We start from the raw sequence: 22,387 nt of genomic DNA on the forward strand, positions 1-22,387 counted from the left end.
CTGTATTTCAATTACCTGGGGCCATAAAGCAGTACACATTATGACGCTGAGACTGAGTGTGTTTGTGTGTGTGTGTGTGTGTGTGTGTGTGTACGTGAGCATGCATGCCCGTACGCTGCATTCATAAGGAATGACACTGGGAAACAGAAGCTCTATAAAAAAGCCAGGTTGACAGTTGTATGTTCTTTTCCCTTTAATATCCAAGAGGTGACAGAAAAAAATACATTTTCTTCCCAGTTTCCTGAGCTGACTGGAAATATCCTCCAGGAGATTGTGTGATTACAGTATGATCCTGTGTCCAGCAAATCCAGTTTAGGAATAAAAACTCAATGAGCAGAGAGAGGCATCTTATCCTAATTGTTAAGATGTGTGAGGTGGCTTCTTTTAAGAGTTAGTTTCCTTCTTGGTAGTCTCAAAACTCACTCCGTGATGGTCAAAGACCAACTGTTTTCCTTTGTTGGTGCTTTTTAGGACCTTCAGGGGAGAGTCGGCCAGGAAGCCCCGGGCCCCCTGGCTCTCCTGGACCCAGGGGTCCCCCTGGTCACCTGGGGGTGCCTGGACCACAAGGTCCTTCTGGCCAGCCTGGATACTGCGACCCCTCTTCATGTTCTGCCTACGGGGTAGGAGGTAAGTGCCAGCCCCTCGTGGGCTTTGAGCAATGTTTCGCTACGATTAGAACTATAATGATGAGGGTGCAATGAACAGTAGACCAGTCATGGGAGGGAAGCCGAACTTGAATGTCTCATTACCTTAAATTACCCAGAGACATCTTCTATAAAGTGCAAATTACTATCAAGGTTACCCCTTCAAAAACTTTAAGAGAAAAATGGAAATAACAACACAACTAAATCTTCCTTGTTTACAAAATGGCAGTCCACACTAACTTGGCCTTCAACCTCATCTTTAGTCATTGGGGGACATGTTTGGACTTTCTATGGGGGGTCCTTAATTCTGGGTTACTGCTGTGGTGTGGTCGTGATGCCTGTCACAGTTTACTCTTGTTTTGGAAAAGCCTCAAACTCACAACTTCCCCCTAATGAGGAGGGCCCTCTAGATTCTTTTGGGTGACCTTCTGCCCACCACATGCCCACCATTTTCGGTGACCCAAGATAGTCTTAAGAAGAAACAAGAGTGACCATGCCTGTCCCTGCCTCATTACTAACTCCTGGCCTGAGATTGTGAAAGATAATGCTTCCTAAAAACATCTGCAGCCTGCATGTTGGCGAGTTGTGCAACGGGACATTTTCTGACATAGTCACTCTTGGAAGCATCAAGAGAGATGTTCAGAGACCGCTTTGGGGCAATAAACTTCTTAGTCAAAGAATTTAAGTGTTCTGCTTTAGGAGAAATTTAACCTTATTTGCCAGAGGAACTGGTCAGAGTTTTGCTGATGTGTTTTTCTCTGTTCATCTCTTCCCTCCCTGTTCTCTCAAATCTCCCTGTCCCTTATTAAGATCTGATCCCTTACAATGATTACCAGCACTGAGGTGGAACTCCTCCACTCTGATTCCATTGGCTACGGATCCAGAACTGTCCTGTTGACCCCCACCCCCCCCACCCCCCGCCTAGCCCCTGCCCCTAACCATGGGCACGCCGCTTCCCTGCCTCACCTGCTTCCCTACCTGTCCACTGTTACGTCTCTTGCCCTCCCTGCTCCAGACACATACACTGATAATACTGGAACTTAACCAGGTCACAAGTGTCCGTTGTAATAGAAACTGACTGCTCTGTATCAGCCTGGTTGTCAGTATATGACTACGTACCAAGAATTTACCCCCAACATTTCTGTGTGAAGGCTCGGTGATAGCTGTTTAAGTGTGCCTTCTCCTCTTTCCTGTCCCCACACAAGATTGATGGGCAGCTTTTTCCCTGACCATCCTCCTCTCCATCCTCCTGTGATTCCCTCCCTTCCCGACTGTCCCCGGTGATGGGTTTCTAACATGAGATCAGTTTTTAAAATGTATTTTTCTGTTATAATTCTGCTGAGATTCAGGGTTCCTTTTGTAAATAAAACACATACTATTTAAGCAGTTGGCTGTGATTCTACTTTTCTAACCATTTCTGTAACGGGTCTGTCCCTTCCTTTGCTAACCATCTGAAACCTCACCGGAAGGCGCAAGCAGCGTGGTGGGTAAAGGGAGCTACCGCTTTCCACCCAAGCAGGCTTTCCCTCCCGTTTATTGACCAAATCTGTGTCTCTTACGGACCCGTGTGAGGGGAGAATATCAGTTTATGGTTCCTGGGTCCTATCAAGTCCCCACCCCACTCTTCCTCTCTAGCTCCCCATCCTGATCAACCGGAATTCACTCCTGTCCAAGACGAGCTAGAAGCCATGGAATTGTGGGGCTCGGGGATCTGATCGCCTCAGGACAAATTTGAAAACCAACCGCAAGAACTCTTAGAGAAACTTATTCAAGAAGAATGTCATTATGTGGTTTGTATGCTACCTTTGGGGGGCTTGTCTCACCAGCCTCAATCTCCTCCTTGGACATTGTTAATACTGGTATCATTAGCAAAAAAAAAGTATATTTTTAAAAAATCCCCTTAATCTATGACACCATAGGATTTATTTCTCTTTGTTATTTTAATGGCGTGCCAGACTATTTGTTTTTCCAGAGAAGATTGCTCAAAGGAAAATTGGCAAAAAAAAAAATTGAATTCTGGAATCTCTTCTGTGTTAGATGATCTCAAGTCCTAAAATGCATCAAGACAACTCTGATTGTATTCAAAGGAAATGGGGCCCTCGCAGAATAAGAATTTAAAGAGATTTAAAGATTATGCCATTTATCGCTGTCTCCTCTGGCCTTGCTGAAAAGAAAAGGGGATATTATTGGAGAAACTACCTCTTGATTAACTGATCTGTCCAGCTCTGAGATCACTTGGTACCTCGTTTCACTGGTGTCTAAGAATATATATCAGATTATAACCTTTCTGAATTTGGTGATTTTAAAAATAGATTTGGGTTGACATATAAAATAATGACTTTCCACGAGTTCTGGTGCAAGGAGATCTAATTTTGATGAACAACTTTTCCAGCAGTATTCCAAGGCTTGCCCTCCTTATCTACATGGATGACTTTGTACATGCAGATAAGTTTTTTGCAAACCCATTTCCATTCTCTTTTATAAGCAAATAAAAATTTAAAACAACATATGTGGATTCTTTTTACTACATTTCTAAATGTCACCTTAGACTTCTATAGTCTTAGTTGAGTTTTAACCAGAAAAACAACAGAATAGACGGGCATTCAAATTTTCATTCATTCATTCACTTACTCATTCATTCTGAGTGCAGTAAGAAGCTTAACAGAAGAAGCAGTTGATTTGGGCCTAAGAGACTGGTAGAATTTTTTTAAGATTTTATTTTATTTATGAGAGAGAGAGAAGGAGCAGGGGAAGGGGCAGAGGCAGAGGCAGAAGAAGAAGCAGACTCCCTGCTGAGCGGGGAGCCCGATGTGGGACTCGATTCCGGGACTCCAGGATCATGACCCAAGCTGAATGCAAATGCTTAATTGACTGAGCCACCCAGGCGTCCCAAGCCTGGTAGAATTTTATCACTCATTTATAACCCACAAGAAAATGCAAGACTGGTGCTAAATAAATGTTCTCCAATAGTTTACCAACAGTTGACTGAAGAGCCATCTTTCTTCTGGTATTAAGAAGAGTCTGAAAAACTCTAGAAAGGAAGAAAGGAAATGAGATTGAACCCAACTGACTCTAATACCCGAACTATAATATATCTTTCGCTCACAAAGGAAAAATCTAGATGTTTGAGGAAGATTTCAGTTCTATTATTTGCTTGTTGAGAATAAAATGGAAGAGAGTCATAAACTTAGCGTATGCTCCTTTTCCCGTAGCATTTCCCTAGTAATAGCTTATTTTAAAAAGTAGAGATGGGGTCATTTATAACCAGAAGTTGGATTCTTCCTGGATCAGTAAGGTCTTCTGACCGTCTTTGGTTTCCTTCACCAAACAGATCTGATTTAAGACCTTTCCAGCCAAAGGATTCAAACAGTAAGGTGTACATATGTGCCTTTGGGGATCCAGGCAAAGAGTTTTTTGGTGCCTTTGCAGGAAATGAAAGAAGACCGTAAGCAGATAACCAACAGCTGTTCCCATTTAGTTATGGCAAATCATTCCACAGGTAGGAAGCAGGACTGCTGAGAAAGAAAGCTTGCACAAGGTTGATCAGGATGACTTGACCCAGAGTCACCTAAGAGAACTCCTCTGTAAATGACTAGGGTATGTCATTAGTCACTTCATACCTTTGTATCAGATTTCTTAGTCTTTTAACAGGTGAGTAGAGAGAATGTTCTGTGTGCTTGGCTCTTGGAAACGCATAGTCTAATATTGTGCTACTAAGAGGACTCTCCAAGTCTGTAATAAATGGTGAACTATGAACCACCGGAAGTTCTAATCCATTCATATCATTCTTGAGTTGTGCAGATACACTTGGCTTTGATTTTATTTGATGATCTAAATCTGTTTATTTAAGCTACAGGAAGGTTCCATTAGTTTGGAATGTGTCATCACTTGGACCCAGTATTTCAGATTTCTATTGAGTGAAATGTTCAAAATAAAAGGTGTAACTCAGATTCAGGACTTTTGTGGTTACAATAAATTGCCTTGTGAAAAGCTGATTTTGAATTGCATTTTTATTGACTTACCTATTTTGGCAGGAATATACTTTGTAACTTAATTTACAGTTTATCCCATTTCTGAAAGTAAGAATGCATCATCTCATGTAGAGAAAAACATTACTTTTCAGAATTCTCATCACTTCTCTTAGAAACTCTCAATGTCTTTGGGGAATAGTCATTTTAGGGTAGTATCTTATTCTCAGGAAAACCTCAATTTAATTGCAGGACAGCCCTCCCTCTTTCTTTCCCATGTCCTCTGCCCCTCTCCATCCTCCCATAACTAATCTTGCTGTGTACTAGGAACTATTTTCGTTCTTAGGATAAAAACATGAATAAGAGAAATGTGAGCTTATCCTCATGGAGCTTTGTCTCCAGTGCTTGAGAAAGACGGGAAATGAGTGAATGAGCAAGCACAGTTAATCGCCAGTTGTGACGGATAGTAGGAAAGACACACGAAAAGTGCCGAGAAAGGAGTACGAAGAGGCTATAAACGCTCATCTGCTTCCATCTGGGTGAACGGAGACGGCCTCTGTGAGGGGCTGATGTTTAAGTTGAGACATAAGAAAAGGCATGGGAGGAGAGCTCAAGCCCAGATCTTGTCAGATACAAAGGCCCTTTGTCAGGAGGGTGCTTGTTCATGTTCAAGGAGCTGAAAGGCCAGTGTGGCAGGAGAGTGAACAAGGTCAGGCTGAAGACCTCAGCAATGTAGGCAACGGGCCAGTTAGTGATTTGGATTTTGAGCCCATCACTAATTTAAAACATACACCTGATTATGTCATTCCTCTGCAGAAACGCATCAATTGTTTCTCATGGAACTTAAAAGCTCAATCACTAACTGGCACACTGCCTCCATTGCTTTGGTCTCCAGCCTTATCTTGTCTCAGACAGAAGCAGTATGGAGCCATGAGCCAAGACCTGGAGGACAGTTTCCCTGCTCTCTTGTGTGACCAAGAAATAGATGCATATTGTGTTAAGCTCTCGAGACATTAGGAACTGGAAGAGCCACATTGCTGAACTTCTCTTCTGAAGCTGTCATTGAGCAGTCACTCTAGGCCGGGCCTAATCCAAGGGCTTTAAGGTTGAACCAGTGAGGTTGGGTTATACTATGCTGTGGTAACAATAATTTCGTTGACACTTCCATATCAACGTTTACGTCCATGATTGCCATGAGAGGAGAAGAGAGGCCATGGAGAATCATCTCCCCCACCTTCCTCCAGAAGTGACACGTTACTTCCACTCACATATTATTGGTCTATGTACATCACATGAGTTCATAGAACTTCATAGGGGTGAAGAAGTATAATTTTCCACATGCTAGGAAGCCAGCAAGAACCAGAAATATTGGTGAGAAGCAATAAAAGCTACTCCTTAGGTTTTAATTCATTCGATCATCACTGCAACTGAAGAACTAGTTCACTATTGTCTTGATTGTCCTGGTGAAGAGACAGCAGCACAGAAAAGTTAAGTTATCTGCCTGAGAACACACAGCTAGAACTCAAATGTTGACCTTCTGCCTGAGAGCATCCACTCTTCATCTCTAGGTTACTCTGCCTCACATATTGATAATTCTTAAATTTTCATGGCAAAAAAGGGATGGAGATAGAGCTTATTTGGATTCCTGGACCCTGAGGAATTCCCAAAAATTGTGCTTCAGTTGTCTGGGTTGGAAACTCTGCATTTTTTTTTTTTAACCAAGCACTCCGTGAACTATAGTTTGAGAAACACTATTTTGAGATAATTCTGGTTGCACAGTGGAGAATGGATTGTTTGGAGGAGCTCACAGTAGACACAGGGAACATTAGTAACACCACTGTCATGCTCTGATGAAAGCTTGTGGCGGACTGAGCCAAGGTGGTGGAATTGACAGGACTCATTACAAATGGAGACGAGGAGAAAAACGTAACTAGGCTAACGCAGGTGTCTGGCATAAGCGACAGGGTGATGGAAACACATCTATCCTTCTGAGAATCACAGATTTGGGGAAGGGAGGTGGAGAAGTTCAGTTTAGGAGATAAACTGAGTGTGAGGTGCTGAGTAGGTGATTTGGAGCTTCGGAAAGTAATCCAGGTCAGAGACATATACCCAAGAGTCGTGTATATGTAGGAAGCATTTAAAGGCCATAGGAATGAGCAAGATCCCCTGGAGAATTTTCAGCTTCCTTCTCTCCCTCTTTCATTTTTGTTTCCACAGATTCTTCAACCTGTTTTTTTCCCTGTTCTATTTTGAAGTGTATCTTTCAGCCAAGTAGTCTCCAAACTACAGCTACAATGAACTAGTTGCGAAATCCCTGATGCGTGTTCTCTCTTGTTTTTCTATCTTTGACCTGCTTGCCTTTTTCCCCCCCACTTGGAAAGCCCTTTTCTGCCCCACCTCAGTTTAAATGACCTACTTATATTTATACTCAACCTCCAAAATTCACCTAGGTGGTGGTTCTTTTTTTTTTTTTTAAGACTTTATTTATTTATTCGACAGAGAGAGAGACAGCCAGCGAGAGAGGGAACACAAGCAGGTGGAGTGGGAGAGGAAGAAGCAGGCTCCCAGCGGGGCAGGGAGCCTGATGCAGGGCTCGATCCCAGGACTCTGGGATCACGCCCTGGGCCAAAGGCAGATGCTTAATGACTGAGCCACCCAGGTGCCCTTAGGTTTTTCTTCTTACATGAAGCCTTCCCTGAAGCCCATCACGACTACCTGGACAACCTTGACAACCATGACACCATAGTCCCCTTTTCTAGTTATTTCTTTAACCTCTGTGCCTCCATATCATTTGTGAGAATTCTTTAGGGGTTCTCTAGCTGCCCACGGTGTGCTTAGCACTTGACAGCTGCTCAGTAAATGTTTGTAGAATCATTTCATCCTGGCACAGCTTCATCTATAACCTGTCAGCAGTAGGAAGAGTTTTCTCTATAAACCGTAACACTTGGGAGACAGGAATAATGCCTAGGAACAAATGATCAGCTTCTATAGGGACTTGCGAATTGAGATCTATTAAGTATTTCAGACTGTGAGGAAGAGGCATTTAAGTCCTATCTTCCTATACATTTAGTCATTCGTGGGCTCATGTACTCATCCGTCTCTCCGTGCATGCATCCATCCACCCATCAGATTTGTCATTAGTAGCTGCCATGGGTTCAGCCCTGGGTTGGGGTGGTGGAGAAGAAAAGATGTCAGAGTCGTAGGAGTTTCCTCACTTCCTGCTGGAATTGGAAACGGGTAAGGTCATTTGTACCAGATTGTGGAAGATCTATCCCAGGCTAAAATGTTCAGATTTCTGCCCGACAGCAGTAGGAAGCCAGTGGGTGCCTAAGCAAATGAGCGATCTGGGGGCGCATATTACTAGGAGTCACGATTTTGATACAGTGTGCGTGACAGTCGTGTCGGGGACGATTAAGGAAGGAAGAAGACATCTAATGAAGACTCCCCATCTGCTAGCTTCTGTTCTGGATACCTTATATCAAGTTGATTTTCACAAGTTACCCTAAGTATTCCCTTTTTACAAAGGATCAAACACATAAGGTAAGTAACACGTCCAATGTCACACGCATGCATAGAAAAGGCAAAGTAGGGATTCTAATTCTGGTTGCTGCCGTAGCTCTTGGCCCCTGCCCTGTGTATACCGTGCTGCCTGTTGGTGTGGATCAGAGGGCGTGCAGTAGGGGATGGGAGGAGGGGCCGGCCTTGAGACCTGATGAGGAAGTCTGATGAGCAGAACTTGATGATGGATGGGATAATGGGGGAGGGTCACAGGCGGAAAGTAAGAATGGCCTCAAGATTTCAAGTTTGGCAGATGGAGAAAATGGTAATTTCACTAAGTGCAATAGAAACTTGAGGAGGAAGAGAGAATAACTTTAACATGGCACATTGGTTTTTGAGGGTTTTCTGCTTTTTCCAGAGTAAGTACAATATGAACAGACAACAGGGATTTAAGAAGAACAAAACAGGGTGGGATCATTTGGGATGACTAATTTAAGCTACAACAGCCGGGCAGGACTTAATCTCTTTGGGCCGTCCCCAACAGAAGGGCTGTTCAGATGCAGAGTGGAGGTTTCCAAGGTGTGAACCAAAATATTTAGTTTTAAAAAAATCATAACTTCTTCTTCTGATTTGATGTGACCTTGGAAACACTGACACAAAAGGTTCATTTGTGCTAGACAAGCTCAGAGTTCAGAGAATTCCTTTACTACAAGGTCCTGGTTCTTCTAGACTCTTTGGAATTACTCTGTCACCAAGAAAATTTAACTACATGAATAAACTTGCAATAGTTTTACATTATGTATCAGACTGAGTAATTTGATTATACATGTGGCTGACATGAGATATTCAACTGTGTTGTTAAATGAAAAAAGCAAATTGCTGAACAGTATATGTGATATTTATTTATTATTCTGCTCATCTATCCATAATGAAAGATTGGGGTGAATAAACTCTGGACACTTAACCATGGTTATCTTCCTGTGTACAGAATTGCAGGGAACTTTCAGTTTTTTAAAGTATTAATTTCACTGAAACGCTGATTTTTGACATTTCTGTATTGCATGAAAATATTGTGCAACAAACGTGCTCTTAGAAGCTTAAGACTTTACAGGAAAATCACAGAAGATTTTAAAATAAAATTCTGCTTTATAAAAACTACCTTCTTAATATCCTTATCATAACTAATGACTTGGAACAAATGAAAAATGAGTCATTTTGGAATATTTAGAAAGATCGTAGACAATGATAATTTTAAAAGCAGAATAAAAGGGGCAGGAGACTAAATGCCTTACTAGGAGCGGTGGAATGATTTGCTTATTTTGGTAGCATTTGGAAACGCATAAACATTGGTAATGATTTATTTTTTCTCTGTATCTTGCTAACTAATAAAAAACATATGCTGGCATGACTTACCATATTTTGTTGTTTGTTTCTTTGTTTAATCGCATTTTATCTCACTGATTAGAAGAGATCCATGACCCACGTGGTGAAATTCAGCTTCATTAACTTAAGCTAAAAGAAGTTTTATAATGAAATCCAGAGAAGTAAACATACCTTTTTTTTTCCACATCTAAAATGAATGTTATATAGTAACAAAGCAAAACTAAGTGAGAGCGACAGAAAAGAGAAGCGTAATTAGTGAAGACATTTATCTCCATTTTTCATTCTCCTGTCATCTGGCCCAAATCAGTGAATCCTGATGAAATTATATTCCTGTTATGCACTAAAAACCATGTCACAAAATCATTAACTAGCTCAGCTTTCACTGTGTGGAATCATTTCTATTTGAATGTGTTACTAGATGTATTGAAGAGAAGTCAGTTATTGGAAAATTCACGTGTTTTCCCTTTACCTGTCCTTTCTCATGTCCTGCTCACATTATGCCTGTGAACTGGCAAGTTTGGAGGTCGACAGGATTAGACTTCACAAATTGAGTTCTTTTTATACTTTCCAGCTCTCCAAGTAGAGGGCCACTAACTAAACCTCCATTGTCCGCTGGCTGCCTGCTCATGTCCTTGGAACACTGCCAACGGCTTCTATCTCTGATGCCACCATCAAGTGTGAGCATGGTTTATCAAACCAGGACAGAGCCAGCTCTCGTGACTGAGAGCAACGGAAAAGCTGGGAAAAATGGATACAACTCAAGAGCTGACTGTGCAGGGAGCATTAACTGTCCACATTCTACAGCTTTGGGGATGATTACTTTTCTTCTCCTGAAATACCTACCGTTCCGTATCTGTGTGTTTTCTAAAGGAATTGGAAATATACCTGCACAGCTAAAGATAGCGTTCAAGGATGGGAAGTGACCAAAGGGACCATGAACCCAGTAGATTGGCAGTGTGGAAATAGGCTGATGGCTTCTGTTGTCATATTTGTAGACAGCTGAACAATGATGCTTATGGTTACCAGGAAGACCGTGGCTTGGACACCATTTTTGGATCTTGACATTCACTTGGTTTTTGAATTTTTATTCCTATCACAGCAGGCACTGACTACAGCAAAGGCAAGTGTGTTTGGAAGCAAGCACCTGCTTTGTTAATTGATAGGGATTATATTATCTTGGACTTCTTGTCCCTCTTTCTTTCCTTAACTGATTAAAGTCTAGATTTCTTACCTTCCTGACTCCAGTATCACCAAAGACACACTTACATCTAGTGTACCAATAATTTCCTATTGGCTTCTGTGTTCGAGACTGGCTGGCCGCTGCCAAAACTGTATTCTCTTCTTCTTGAGTACGAAGTAGATTTTTATTGCTCAGACCCCCTCAGTATGGCTATATCACATGTTGTCAACCGATGAAATATGCATGTGACTTCTGAGTCAAGAGAGTTAAGATGTGTGTGTGTGTGTGTGTGTGTGTGTGTGTATGTTGTCTACTTGCTTTTTTCCCATTTGCTACCTGAATGCAGAGGATGCCAAGGTCTTTTAGGAGGCTGGAGTCATACGATGGAAGGTGTTTGGGTTCCAGAATGACTTTGCAAAAGGCCAGTGACTGATTAGGAACATCTGCATTACATTGTTTCATGACCAAGAAATAAACTTTTATAGAGTAACAACAGCCCAGAAATATGTGTGTGTATTATATTAGCTAGCATTGCCGTAGCGAATATAGCTGCCGTTACTCATGCAACAAATATTTATTATAGACTATGGGTCTATTATGTGCCAGACACTCTTTTAGAGGTTTCCATGAGCCACACACTGTGTTAGGTGCTGGGATACACAAAAGAAAAGACATTCTCTGCCTTTAATAAGCTCGACTCCTCAATGGAGCAATAAGCAATTATAACACAATAAGACAATGGTTATATTGGGTGTATTACATGGGACAGAGATAACAAGGGAGAAGAAATGCCTGGAAAGAAGAGATATATGAGAATTGGTGGAAATGGGATTGGTAGAGGATAATTGAAGAGGGTTTATTCCATGACATAGAGGGATGAGGACATGCTTGTTTGGCAATTACCAATGGTTAAGAAGGACTGAACAGTAAAGTCCTACAATAGAAGTAGATGGAGATGAGAATGGAGAGGTGGGCTTACAAAAATCTCACAGAGTCTTATAAGCCTTACTAAGGTCTAGATTTTAGGCCAGGTGATGGGAAATCACCTAGGTATTTTGTTTTGGGAGTGATACGAAGAAACCTCTGTGTTAGAAGTATCTCTTCAGGCTCAGTGTAAGGTTGGATTTTGGTATGTGTTTGCTCGGGTTCTTTTGGATGAAACAAGGATTTCAGGGCAGTAGTTTATTTGAGAGGTGATCCAAAGAAATAGCAATGAAGAACAGGGCAAATGAGACAGGGAGCAAGGGAAAGCCAATATAAAGATATATAATCAGGGTCACTGCTGTAGGCTGTGGGGATTCAGTGCCTTCATGCCCTTTGACGAGTGAGAGACTATTTCCTAGAACTCTCTCCAGAGAGTGAGAGGCTGAAGCTTTCCTCCTCTGACTCCCTGTCTCCCACTGGTTAAGGCTTGGTTTTTGAGGTATTAAGTTCTAACTTCAGGGACTGTCTTTGGACGACAGTATTGAAACAGAAAGAAGTTCCTAGCATATGCATGAGATAAGACACTGCCAGCAAGGTTGAGTCTGAACTCGCAGAACTAGCCACCATAACTCTGTCTAAGCCACAGGTGAGCAGAAGGGATATGTAATATGAGGGTAGAGATGTGAATCCAGGAGACTAGTTAGGAACCATTGTGATTTGCCCAAGTTATTAGGTACATTTGAACTGTGGGAATGTGTTTATGGCACAGCAACTATACACCCCTGGCATATTTCAGGTACATGGAATACATCAGCAAGATTGACACGCAAAGATTGCTCTCTCATTTGAGCTTGTATTCTAGTGAAAATGACAGAAAATAAATAATAAACCTGATAAGTACATAAATGACACACACACACATAGGAAGAATGTGTTATGGAAAAGTAAAGGTAGGAGGATTGAAGGCGCTGAGGGTGAGATGGGAGGGGGCTATAGTTTTAAATAAGGTGGCCAGAGTAGGCTGTATGAGTAGTGACATTTGAGCAAAGACCCGAAGGAGTAAGCCACAGGGATATATCTGGGGGAAGAGCCTTCCCAGCAGTGGGAATGGCGAGAGCATAAGCCCTTGGTGGGAAGGTGCCTGAGGTATTCTAGAAGCAGTAAGGAAGTTAGCATGGCCAAGCAGAAGGAGCAGAAGAAGAATTGCAGGAGATGAGATTAGAGTGGTCGCTGGGGGCTGGATTGGCCTATGGGCCATGGTATAAATGTTGGCTTCTATTCTGAGATAAATGGAAAGTGTGGAGGTCATTTGAAACCTTCAAGAAGCAATTTTGGTAGAATGGCAAAGGCAAAAGCTTGAGAGAATTGGAGAGAAAAGGAGGGGCTAAAAAAATGGAGATAGCAAGTATATTCCACTCTTTGGATGAGTCTTATTGCAAAAAGGAGCAAAGAAATAGGGGAGTGTGTGGTGCAAAAAGTGGGGTCAAGAAAAAAAAAATTTTTTTTACTCCCTTAAGAAGACTCACATTTGTTTCCTTTTTCTTCTAGTTTCACTGTCTTGGCATACTGGGGGGAGGGAAGCCTCAGGTGAGTGCCCAGAGGTTTGGTTAAAGGATCAAAGTGCATCACCTCTTTCTTTCTCACTCTGTTCAATCTGTCAAAATTTCTGCTGCTTCTGGCTTAAAAAAACACAGAATCCAACCTCTTCTTCCTTTTGCACTTTGGGTAAATTATATATAAAATATAAGTATAAAAATATAATTATAGAAATATGCACTTCCACGCCAACTTCCTTTATGTCCAAGGTAGCAAAATACCTCCCAATCCCTTGACTTTTCCATGGAAGGCATCAGTCCGCAGGACACACAAGCGTGACGTGCACTGGGTGCCCCCACACCTCACACAAGCAGAGGTTTGAAATTTGCTTGCCTGGTTAAGCTTGCTTTCTTTCTGCCTTTCACCATGAGAATGGGCCTCGGGTAGCCACCGGCCCAAGGACGGCCAGAGACATGTGGAATAGACCCGGACCCAACTGTGGCTTGAAGGCAAGGCCAGTTCCAGTGGCTGAACTCCAGCCAACTTGCACACGCAGGAGAGGGGAAAAAACAGATGATCGCTTTGGAGTGGTGCTCTGCAAGAGGATTGTGGCAATAGCTGACAGATCTCGTACTTCACGCCTACAAATATAACTTCTATATAACCTCTCTCTAGGTAACGTATTCTGTCTGCTGTCTGCTGTCTGCATCCCTTCACCAGAATGTAGACTCCCGTGTGCAACTGACACCAATTCCCACATGTGCTTTTTCTTTGTGGGACACTGATCAGTGTCCCACAGATTCAACTCAATTCTGGCACTATTTACTTGGAGACAGAGCCTACAGGCTAAGGGCTCAGTCCCCAGCTCAATACTAATGACACATCTAGGTTGTCCCCTCTGCCTCCTGACCGGCTATAAATCAGAGGTTTGCATGCCACCCTCCTTGGGTTTGATTAATTTGCTAAAGCGACTCACAAAACTCAGCCCATTGAATCTCTAGATCATCAGCTTATTACAAAGGGTATTAAGAGGATACGAATCAGGGGCACCTGGGTGGCACAGCGGTTAAGCGTCTGCCTTCGGCTCAGGGCGTGGTCCCAGCGTTCTGGAATCGAGCCCCACATCAGGCTCCTCCGCTGTGAGCCTGCTTCTTCCTCTCCCACTCCCCCTGCTTGTGTTCCCTCTCTCTCTGGCTGCCTCTATCTCTGTCGAACAAATAAATAAAATCTTAAAAAAAATTAAAAAAAAAAAGATACGAATCAACAGCTAGATGAAATGACACATAGGGTGAGGGCCTGAACGCAAGAGCTTCTGTCTCCATGGAGTTTGGGGCCTGGCATGTCAATGTGTGGATGTATTTTGGTTCACCAACCTGAAAGCTCTCAGAACCCTGACCTTTTGGGGTTTTACGGAGGCTTTATCACAGAGGCTTGATTGATTAACTCATTGGCTACTCTCTCAACCTCCAGTCCCTCTCTCTTCCCTGGAGGGCAGAGTGGGATTGACGGCTCCAAGCCTGTATCATGTGATTGGTTCTCCTGGCAACCAGTCCCCATCCTTAGGTGCAATCCCAAAATCATCTCATTAATATAACAAAATACATCGTTACCACTCTCATCACTTAGGAAATTCCAAGAGTTTTAGCTCTGTGCCAGAAACAGGATGAAGTCCACAAATATATACATTTCTTGTTATAAATCACAAGAGCATACCATGATAGCAGGAAACTTATTCCCATATCTATTTCAAGCACCTAGAAGAGTTTCTGGAACATAAATATTGGTTGAATGGCTGAATGAAATACAGCAGCTGATCCTCGGTTAATATAGACTGGAGAGCTGGCTGATTAATCACCGCCTCCAAGGTTTTGACTTCGGGTCCAATTTTCTGAAAGGATACACATATTCACATTTCTCCATGATTTACTGGCTCTCCATATACACGGTGCTGGTAACGGTGCATAATAATGAAATAACTGGTAATATTTTTCTCACAAGTTGTAAAAATATTTTATTTGGATTTTGTGAATTTGCCAAAAAGTCGAAGACAGTTGCTTATATTATACTCGACATTTTCTCTAAATACCAAGACCTTTTTTAGCTTTGTGATGGCAAAGGAAGATGTCTGATGGTATCATCATTTCAGAGCATTGATTCTAAACGATTTAATACAGTCTGACCAGCTGGAGCCCCACACAGCAAACTGTAAAGCACAGGTTTGCACTTGAAACAGTAGGGTCTTCTACCGGCCTGTTTGCAAGGCTTTAATGAGTATTAGCTTTGGAATTGAGAAGTGAGGGCAGTAAAAGCAAAGTTAAGCCTTGAAATACAGATCTGTTTGAAATCAAAGAGTTTCTCATGGACCAAATGGCATGGATACAAATGTGTGTTTCCTTCTGAGGTCCTGTTTATGCTGTCTTCGTGTGGAAATGTATCCTAAACCTTCTTGGCGGCCAGCCTACTAGAAGTTGGGGCGCGGGCGGGGCACCCGTCTGTTTTACCAGTAGCTGATCTCAGATTTACATTCTTCTAAGGTGAAGCCCCGAGCGGTCGTGATGCTGCAAAACTACTCAATTCTCTTATTTCAGATTTTTGGGAAGAGAGAGAAATACCATTTCTCTGTAAGGGCCTGTATTTAAGTTGAAATGTAGCCTTCATGTCTGTCTTGGAAAGATCGTACCTTCTTAAATAGGGTTCTATCCAATTCAAACTCAGCATTGTGGCGCTTGGCAGCAGAATCCCTCCTGGGGCTCGAAGGCTTTGCAGACTCGAAACCTGCTACCTGTTCCGCCGGGAAGTTTTCAGCCAAGGAGGGACGTGGACATTTAATGTTGTTCTTGGCTACATGGGTTACTAACCCCCTTCTCCAGAAGGTCAGAAAACAAATCATGCAGCACAGAGAAAAAAAGATGGGGCACAAGCACAGCGACAGTTCCGATCACGGCAGTTTGCATGCACTTTTTTTTTTTTTTTTAACCTCCTTCATCTAAATTAAACCTTACAGTAAAACGAAATTCTGCTTTGCAACCACTTTTAAAGATGGCAGCCTTGCTTCCTTATCACAACCCTCGCCTCTGGCTCAGCGCATGGCCCGGTCTGTCCCAACCGAGGGACGTTATCAGTCTCACCGGTCCTAGTTCTTTGTATTCACTTTGTGAATTTGGAGTAGGAATTGGGAAAGAAAAGGACTGCATTCTGGGTCATGATGCCTTTAAAAGGCCTGCTGGAGCGCCTAGCTCTATCTTGGCCCACCTGCGAGGAGCTGCTCGAATCCCGGAGATGGCCCCGCCCCGAGATGAGCGCAGGCTGTCGCACCAGCACCGCGGCGCCTACGAAGGAGGCCTTCCCCTCTGGGGCTCAGACTCCACGGGGCGATGGCACCGGGCTTGAGCACAGTATCTGCCAGGGTTGGGGGAGTGTGACCTCTCAGGACCCTGCAAGAGTCAGCCTGACAGAAGGAGCGGCCAAACCCGCGACTGCAGTGAGTACGGCCGTGTGCCCGGCGACATGGCAGGTGCGTTCCTAAGAAAATAATTCCTGGAAGGCGGAATTGTGCACTCCAAAGATGACAGGGCTTATGGGAAAAAGGGAGTTGGGGCAGGAAGCTCACACCTTGTACGTCTCGGGATGCAAGAAAACGACCATAATTTTAAACATAAGTTCCTAATAAACATTATAGTAAATACGGGATGTTGTTTTGACAGGACACGAAGTGGGCTTATGGAGGTGTTTAGAGTGAGGGGCTGTGGAAAGTGGGTACCGGAGGGGGATGGCTGCGGCGGACTGTCCTGGTTTTCGTTCCTCTGTATTAGCTTCCCACAGAAGTCCAACTTTTCCTGTTTTGTTAGTCTCCCCCCCTCATAAAGGAGCTGTTCGGGTGCGCCCCCAAGAGATGAGATGACGCAACGTGCGCTCACGCTGCGTCAGATTTGGGGTTATCTTCAACCCACAGCAAATGAGTGCTTTACAGTTTTCCGTCGCCCGGAACACAGGTGCTTCTTGGGAAGTGAAGATCACACTCTTGCTCGTGTGTTTTCGGTGCTGTCTCCCGTGTTCATCGGTGTGCTTACTGAAGGCTGAGTGCCGGCTGCAATAGCACCCGCTCGGCTCAGGGCTTTGCAGTCCGGAGTCAGGACACTCCCCTGGGTTGAAAATACGGTAGGCAAGGCACTCGGGGAAAACAGAGAGAGGTGTTTTCTCTTACTCTACCACTCACTCGTATGTGCAGCTGGGTGGTGGTTTTCACGTTTGCCTGGTGTTGGCTAATAGTGCGAAACTGCATATGAACAAATACAATTTTGGTTTTAGTGATTTGATTCCTTATTTATCTGCATCAATTTGCACATTACACATAGCCATTATATATATGTTATATTATTTATTATATATATGTTATATACATATATAATTCCTTCCCACAGGATTCTTGAAATAATTAGTTTCCTTCTTTTTCTGTAAGATCTTATTTTTTAAAGTTCTCTTTTGTTTCTTCTATTCATTTCAGTCATGACTTCAATAGGAGCCACGATTCCAGTGGTCTGGCCTGGCTTCCTCCCTGAGGTTACTGGGTCCCCTACAGCGAGTTGTGATTTCTGTTTGGCTACTTGGGGTTGTGCTCTCTTAGGACACGTATGGGCCAGGCTGTTAAACTCTCGAGCAATGGCAAAAGGGCAGGCTGTGGAAGGTCTAACAGAGTCCGCTTCGGAGGGCCATTTACGGGGTGTAGAAGCCTCCCTGCTCTGGTTCTCTCCATATGCAAAGTGGAGTTAGCGACTAACAGTGAGGAGGAGCAACTCGGTCCACCAATATAGCCTTTGTTTGGGTCTAGAAGGTTCTACAGGGTCAGATGGCCCCTCCCTCCCAAAGGGACTCTCCCACAGCGAGAGTGAGGTTTATGGTGATCAGTGTCCCTACTCTTACTGAATATGATGATGACTGGGCTCAGTGTTCTTGTACGGCACGTTGCTATGCTCTCAGCTCTTCAAATCCTGCAGTTTTGTTAGAAACCAGGGCTTTCTTTAGTGAGCCTTTCTCAATGAAGAAATACGTGCCAGGCATTGTCTTAGGTGTTCAGGCTACACCAGACTAATTTCCTCTCTATTAGAGCTACTGCATCAGGGGCTGGAGGCTTATTTCATCTTGACTCACACCTACAGTTACCACATCGCAGGGAAGGGGGGGGGGGAGCTTCTTTTTTGGTCCAACAGTTTAAAATAGAACTACTACTTCCTTGCGAATGGTGGCTGTTGACCTGTACCAGGTTGTGCTTGCTTTATTACAGAATTTGTGATATGTAGACATAAACACTCACTTCTTCTCAGCTCCAAGTGGCTAAGTCCATGGGCTTTTGAACCAGACTGTCTGGACTCAAATTCTGACGGCCACTCAGCAGTTCACTTCTGTGACCTTGGCCAAGTTACTTGTTGCTACTTCAGCATCTCTGTTTTTAAATGGGGAGGATTACAGTATGTACATTATAGGGCTGCCATATGGATCCCATGAATTTATATAAAGCTATTGTGTTCGGGACGTTGGCAGATGCTTACTAGCAACACTTCCTCTTTTAGTTACTGGTTTCCCATACACATACTTACATCACAGCACATACAGAGTTGATATCTGCACCTGTGATACCAGGTGCACTTATTTACAAGTCGATCTATAGCTCCGTTCCACTCTGCAGAAGGCTGTATATGCTCTTCGGTGGGGCAAGAGGTGCTGGGGGGAGACGTGTGATTTCTGTTTTCCCAACACCTAGCACTGTGCCTGGCAAATACCTGTTTGCTGAGTGAATGGGAAAGGTGGTCTGAAACTCACTCCTTGACTGACGAGGGCAAGAGAAGAAAAACAAAAACAAAAACAAAAACAATCTCCCACAAAAATGCCTAAATACAATGGCTCAGCACCTTAATTTCTAAAGAAGAGATTCTGCTAGGGATATTTATCTCAGCAGTCCAATCTAAGTGCCCAGCACAAAAGTGACTGGAGCCAACAGGAGAAGATACAGAGACATCGCGCAGGGGTCTGCGAATGGCACCACAGGCAAGGCAGGGAGACTTCCAGGGAGCAGACAGGCAATGGTTTATTTTGGTGTCATGGAGACCAAGAGGCTACATGGGAAAAAGATGACTGCACTTTGTAAATACCTCAGCGCAAACCTTACCCTTCTGAGCTGGAAGGATGAATGTACTGTGGAAGGTTAGATAAAACAATCACTGAAAGGAAACGTGATGGTGGGGCTTGTTTTCCCCGGGGCGGGAGCAGAACAGTGATGGCAGAACTTGAGAGAATCCGCACCGCCGGGCACTTGTCGGCAACTTTACCTGCAGTGCTACCTAGGGTTTGTGTTTTTGTTAAATGAAAAATTGGACAGTTAAACAAGTAAGCAATTTTATTCTTATCATCACTTACAACATTCGAATTGGACTACATCATAAAAGAATTCTATAAAATAATGTATTTTATTGCAATTTCCTATTGAAGGAGTATAACCTCCTGACCTTTCTCCACAAGCTTTCAGCACCCACGACAAGTTCCTTGTCAAAATGCAGCGGCTGTCTCACTCAGCCTGTAGCTTGGGAGAGACTCATCAGAAGGAGCTTCAGTCACCGCACGGCTCTTTCCTGCAATTTTCATTTTCCTAGAGTCGATAATCTTCAGGTCTGAAAGACAAAATCAACATTTATTTCTTTATGAATCATCATATCATTTTCTCCTGCCTGATGAAGGAAGATATATTTTTCAATTTAAAATGAAAGTAACTGTTCATTGAGAAATTATCTACAAACAGTAGATTTTTGGTGAAAAACACTAAAGCCAAATCATCATGAAGCGACAATTCCCAAGCTCTTTCGAGACTATAAATATAGGCTGCCTTGTGCCTATGCATCAAAGTAGTAACTTAAAAACTTATATTTGATTTCTGTTCTATATATATATATATATTTTAAAGATTCTATTTTTTATTTTTATTTGAAGAGATAGAGACAGCCAACGAGAGAGGGAACAGAAGCAGGGGGAGTGGGAGAGGAAGAAGCAGGCTCATAGCGGAGGAGCCCCACGTGGGGCTCGATCCCAGAACGCCGGGATCACGCCCTGAGCTGCAGGCAGACGCTTAACCGCTGTGCCACCCATGCACCCCTGATTTCTGTTCTATTTTTAAATATACTTTTTTAAAGACTTTTTCATGGAAAGGATTGCTATGATCTTTAAAAATCCATGTAAGCATATGGATTTACCTAATCAAGGCAATTTTTGAATGAGTAATTTCCCTATTTATATTATCATGCTAAATTCTTTTTCATTATGATACATATGTAAATTAAATGTAAACACCAGGCCTTTGATATTTTAATTATATACATATAACTGGTCTTTTCCTCATTCATGCATTTACAGGATTAATCATACCTGAAAGTTACTTCAGTAGTAAATTACCAGTAGTAAATTAAAACAAAAAGCACTTTTTTAAAGGGAAATGTTAAATCGTAACAGTGGAGAAAATGAAGAAACAGGAAATTTAAAAATGCAAAAAATGTTAGAGTGTCCTTTTATCTTTTCCACAGGTGTATTTGTAGGTGTTGAGCTCACATGGAATTTTCAGAAGGAAGTTTGTAATCAGTAAATGAAATCGATATTTTTGAAACAGCTGTAAAAATATTTGATAAACTTTGAGTTCCTTTAAAAAGTAGATGAACTCTGTTTGCCCCGAAATAACTTATCTAGTCCCTTTCTACACTCACAGCATGTTTTCTTAAACAGAATACTCACAAGATACCAGATAGCTCAGCTATGAAGACCAACAGTCTGGTGGCTGAGTAAACAAGCTACATTACAATTTAAAGTTATTATTTGACTCCGAGGAACACAGGCTCTGATCTGGGAAACCAGCCAAACATGCTTCACCGTATCAGCTGCTCTATAACAACTGGAGGAGAAACTGCAGAACTTTGTCACTGTTTCTGAAATCTCTTCCCAAATGTAAAAACTGCATCCAAAGTCTGGGAAACGACCGTGTGGTCTGAGAGCTGAACGTGGCTCCAAAGTGCATCCTTTTAATCTTTGGCATGTGGCTCAATTCAGTGGAAGCCGTTCCCAGTCAAGAGACACCAGCACATTTCAAGAAACCACTTCTTTTGTCGAGCTGGTTCATGTAATCAATGACTCTAGGGTGGTGATGCCATCAGAAAGGAATCTTCCAAGCTAAGGTCCTAACAAAAAGTCTCTGCAACTCCACTCAATAAAACTAAACGTGCTTAGTCACAGTCTAGCTCTTTCCACACCAAAGGTTAATTTATTAAATAGCAATGAGATGACAAAAGCACCTTTTAGTGGGATTTACAAGTAAACTTGGAAATGTGTGTGAAGGGTGTGATCTGTGATGTAAGGTATGTAGTAGGTAGTGACCTGAAAGCTTTAGGGGGCTAATAAGGCCCAAATCTGTTTCAAGACGATTTTCTGGCAGGAAGTGAGGAGGATGAAGAAGAGGGCTGTGTCAGAGCTGTGGCAGTGATAACTGAGAAGAAAGGACAGGTTCAGGATTTAAGAGGCAGAAAAGCACCATGTTGGTGGGGAGAGGGTGGGAAAGGACAGGGAAGGGGGATGGGGCCAGGGAGGTGGAGGAAGAAGAGCTACTAGAAAATGAGGATTTGGGGATGATTCCTGATTTTCAGCTTGAAGACCTCCGTGAATGGCAAGGCTGCTGCTCTTTCCAGGCTAGAGAATACAGGCAGAGGAACAGATTGGAAGGGAAGGATCTTGGTTTTGAATATGATATGATAAAATTTGGACACGACAGGCAGCTATCAATTAGGATGTGGAGTTTAAGAGAAAGGGGGCAAAGGGAAAGACATGTCATGTCAGAGTCTCTACCACAGATTCCTTCTTTTCCATCCCACTTCTGCATATCCAGTGGCCCTGCCTAAAAAATCTTCAGTAGTCCTCCACTGCTTTGTCAAAATCCAAACACCCTGGAAGTCAATATATAACCCTCCACGACACGGCCTCAGCCAACATTTCTGAGTTATTCTTTCTACACCCCATTTCTTTACATTCTGGTCCCGCTATACTACTTGCTACTGCCCAGATAAGAACTGCCACATCTCTCCACTTGAGTTCTTGAGCTTTTTTCTGCCTGGTAGACTTGACTAATCCTTCAAAATCCACGTCAAAAATCACATCATCTGGGTGGCCCTCCACGACCTTCCTTTCTAACTTAGGGCTCCTCTTCGTGAGACTGCCAGAGAATATCATGC

The 22,387-nt window shown here is 42.9% G+C and overlaps 2 protein-coding genes across 13 annotated transcripts in view; one reads left to right on the forward strand and one right to left on the reverse strand.

The window, feature by feature from the left end:
* Window positions 1–3,149, forward strand: part of COL14A1 (collagen type XIV alpha 1 chain) — a 209,472-nt gene extending 206,323 nt beyond the window's left edge. For 6 of the 12 annotated variants that reach the window (XM_048212550.2, XM_048212549.2, XM_048212552.2 and 3 more), the window contains exons 47-48: window positions 472–627; window positions 1,455–3,149. In XM_048212550.2, coding sequence (XP_048068507.1) covers window positions 472–627; window positions 1,455–1,486 — 188 coding nt within the window. In that variant the 3' untranslated portion in view covers window positions 1,487–3,149. The remainder of the gene's footprint in view (window positions 1–471; window positions 628–1,454) is intronic. The other 6 variants (XM_044382622.3, XM_048212547.2, XM_044382620.3 and 3 more) reach the window with 1 other exon arrangement.
* Window positions 3,150–19,506: 16,357 nt separating this feature from the next.
* MRPL13 (mitochondrial ribosomal protein L13) overlaps window positions 19,507–22,387 on the reverse strand; it is a 46,340-nt gene continuing 43,459 nt past the window's right edge. The window contains exon 7 of the mRNA XM_026495503.4: window positions 19,507–19,795. Within this exon, the coding sequence (XP_026351288.1) occupies window positions 19,774–19,795 (22 nt within the window). The 3' untranslated portion in view covers window positions 19,507–19,773. The remainder of the gene's footprint in view (window positions 19,796–22,387) is intronic.

Source organism: Ursus arctos, unplaced genomic scaffold (assembly GCF_023065955.2).
Source record: "Ursus arctos isolate Adak ecotype North America unplaced genomic scaffold, UrsArc2.0 scaffold_6, whole genome shotgun sequence".
Taxonomy (NCBI): Eukaryota; Metazoa; Chordata; class Mammalia; order Carnivora; family Ursidae; genus Ursus; species Ursus arctos.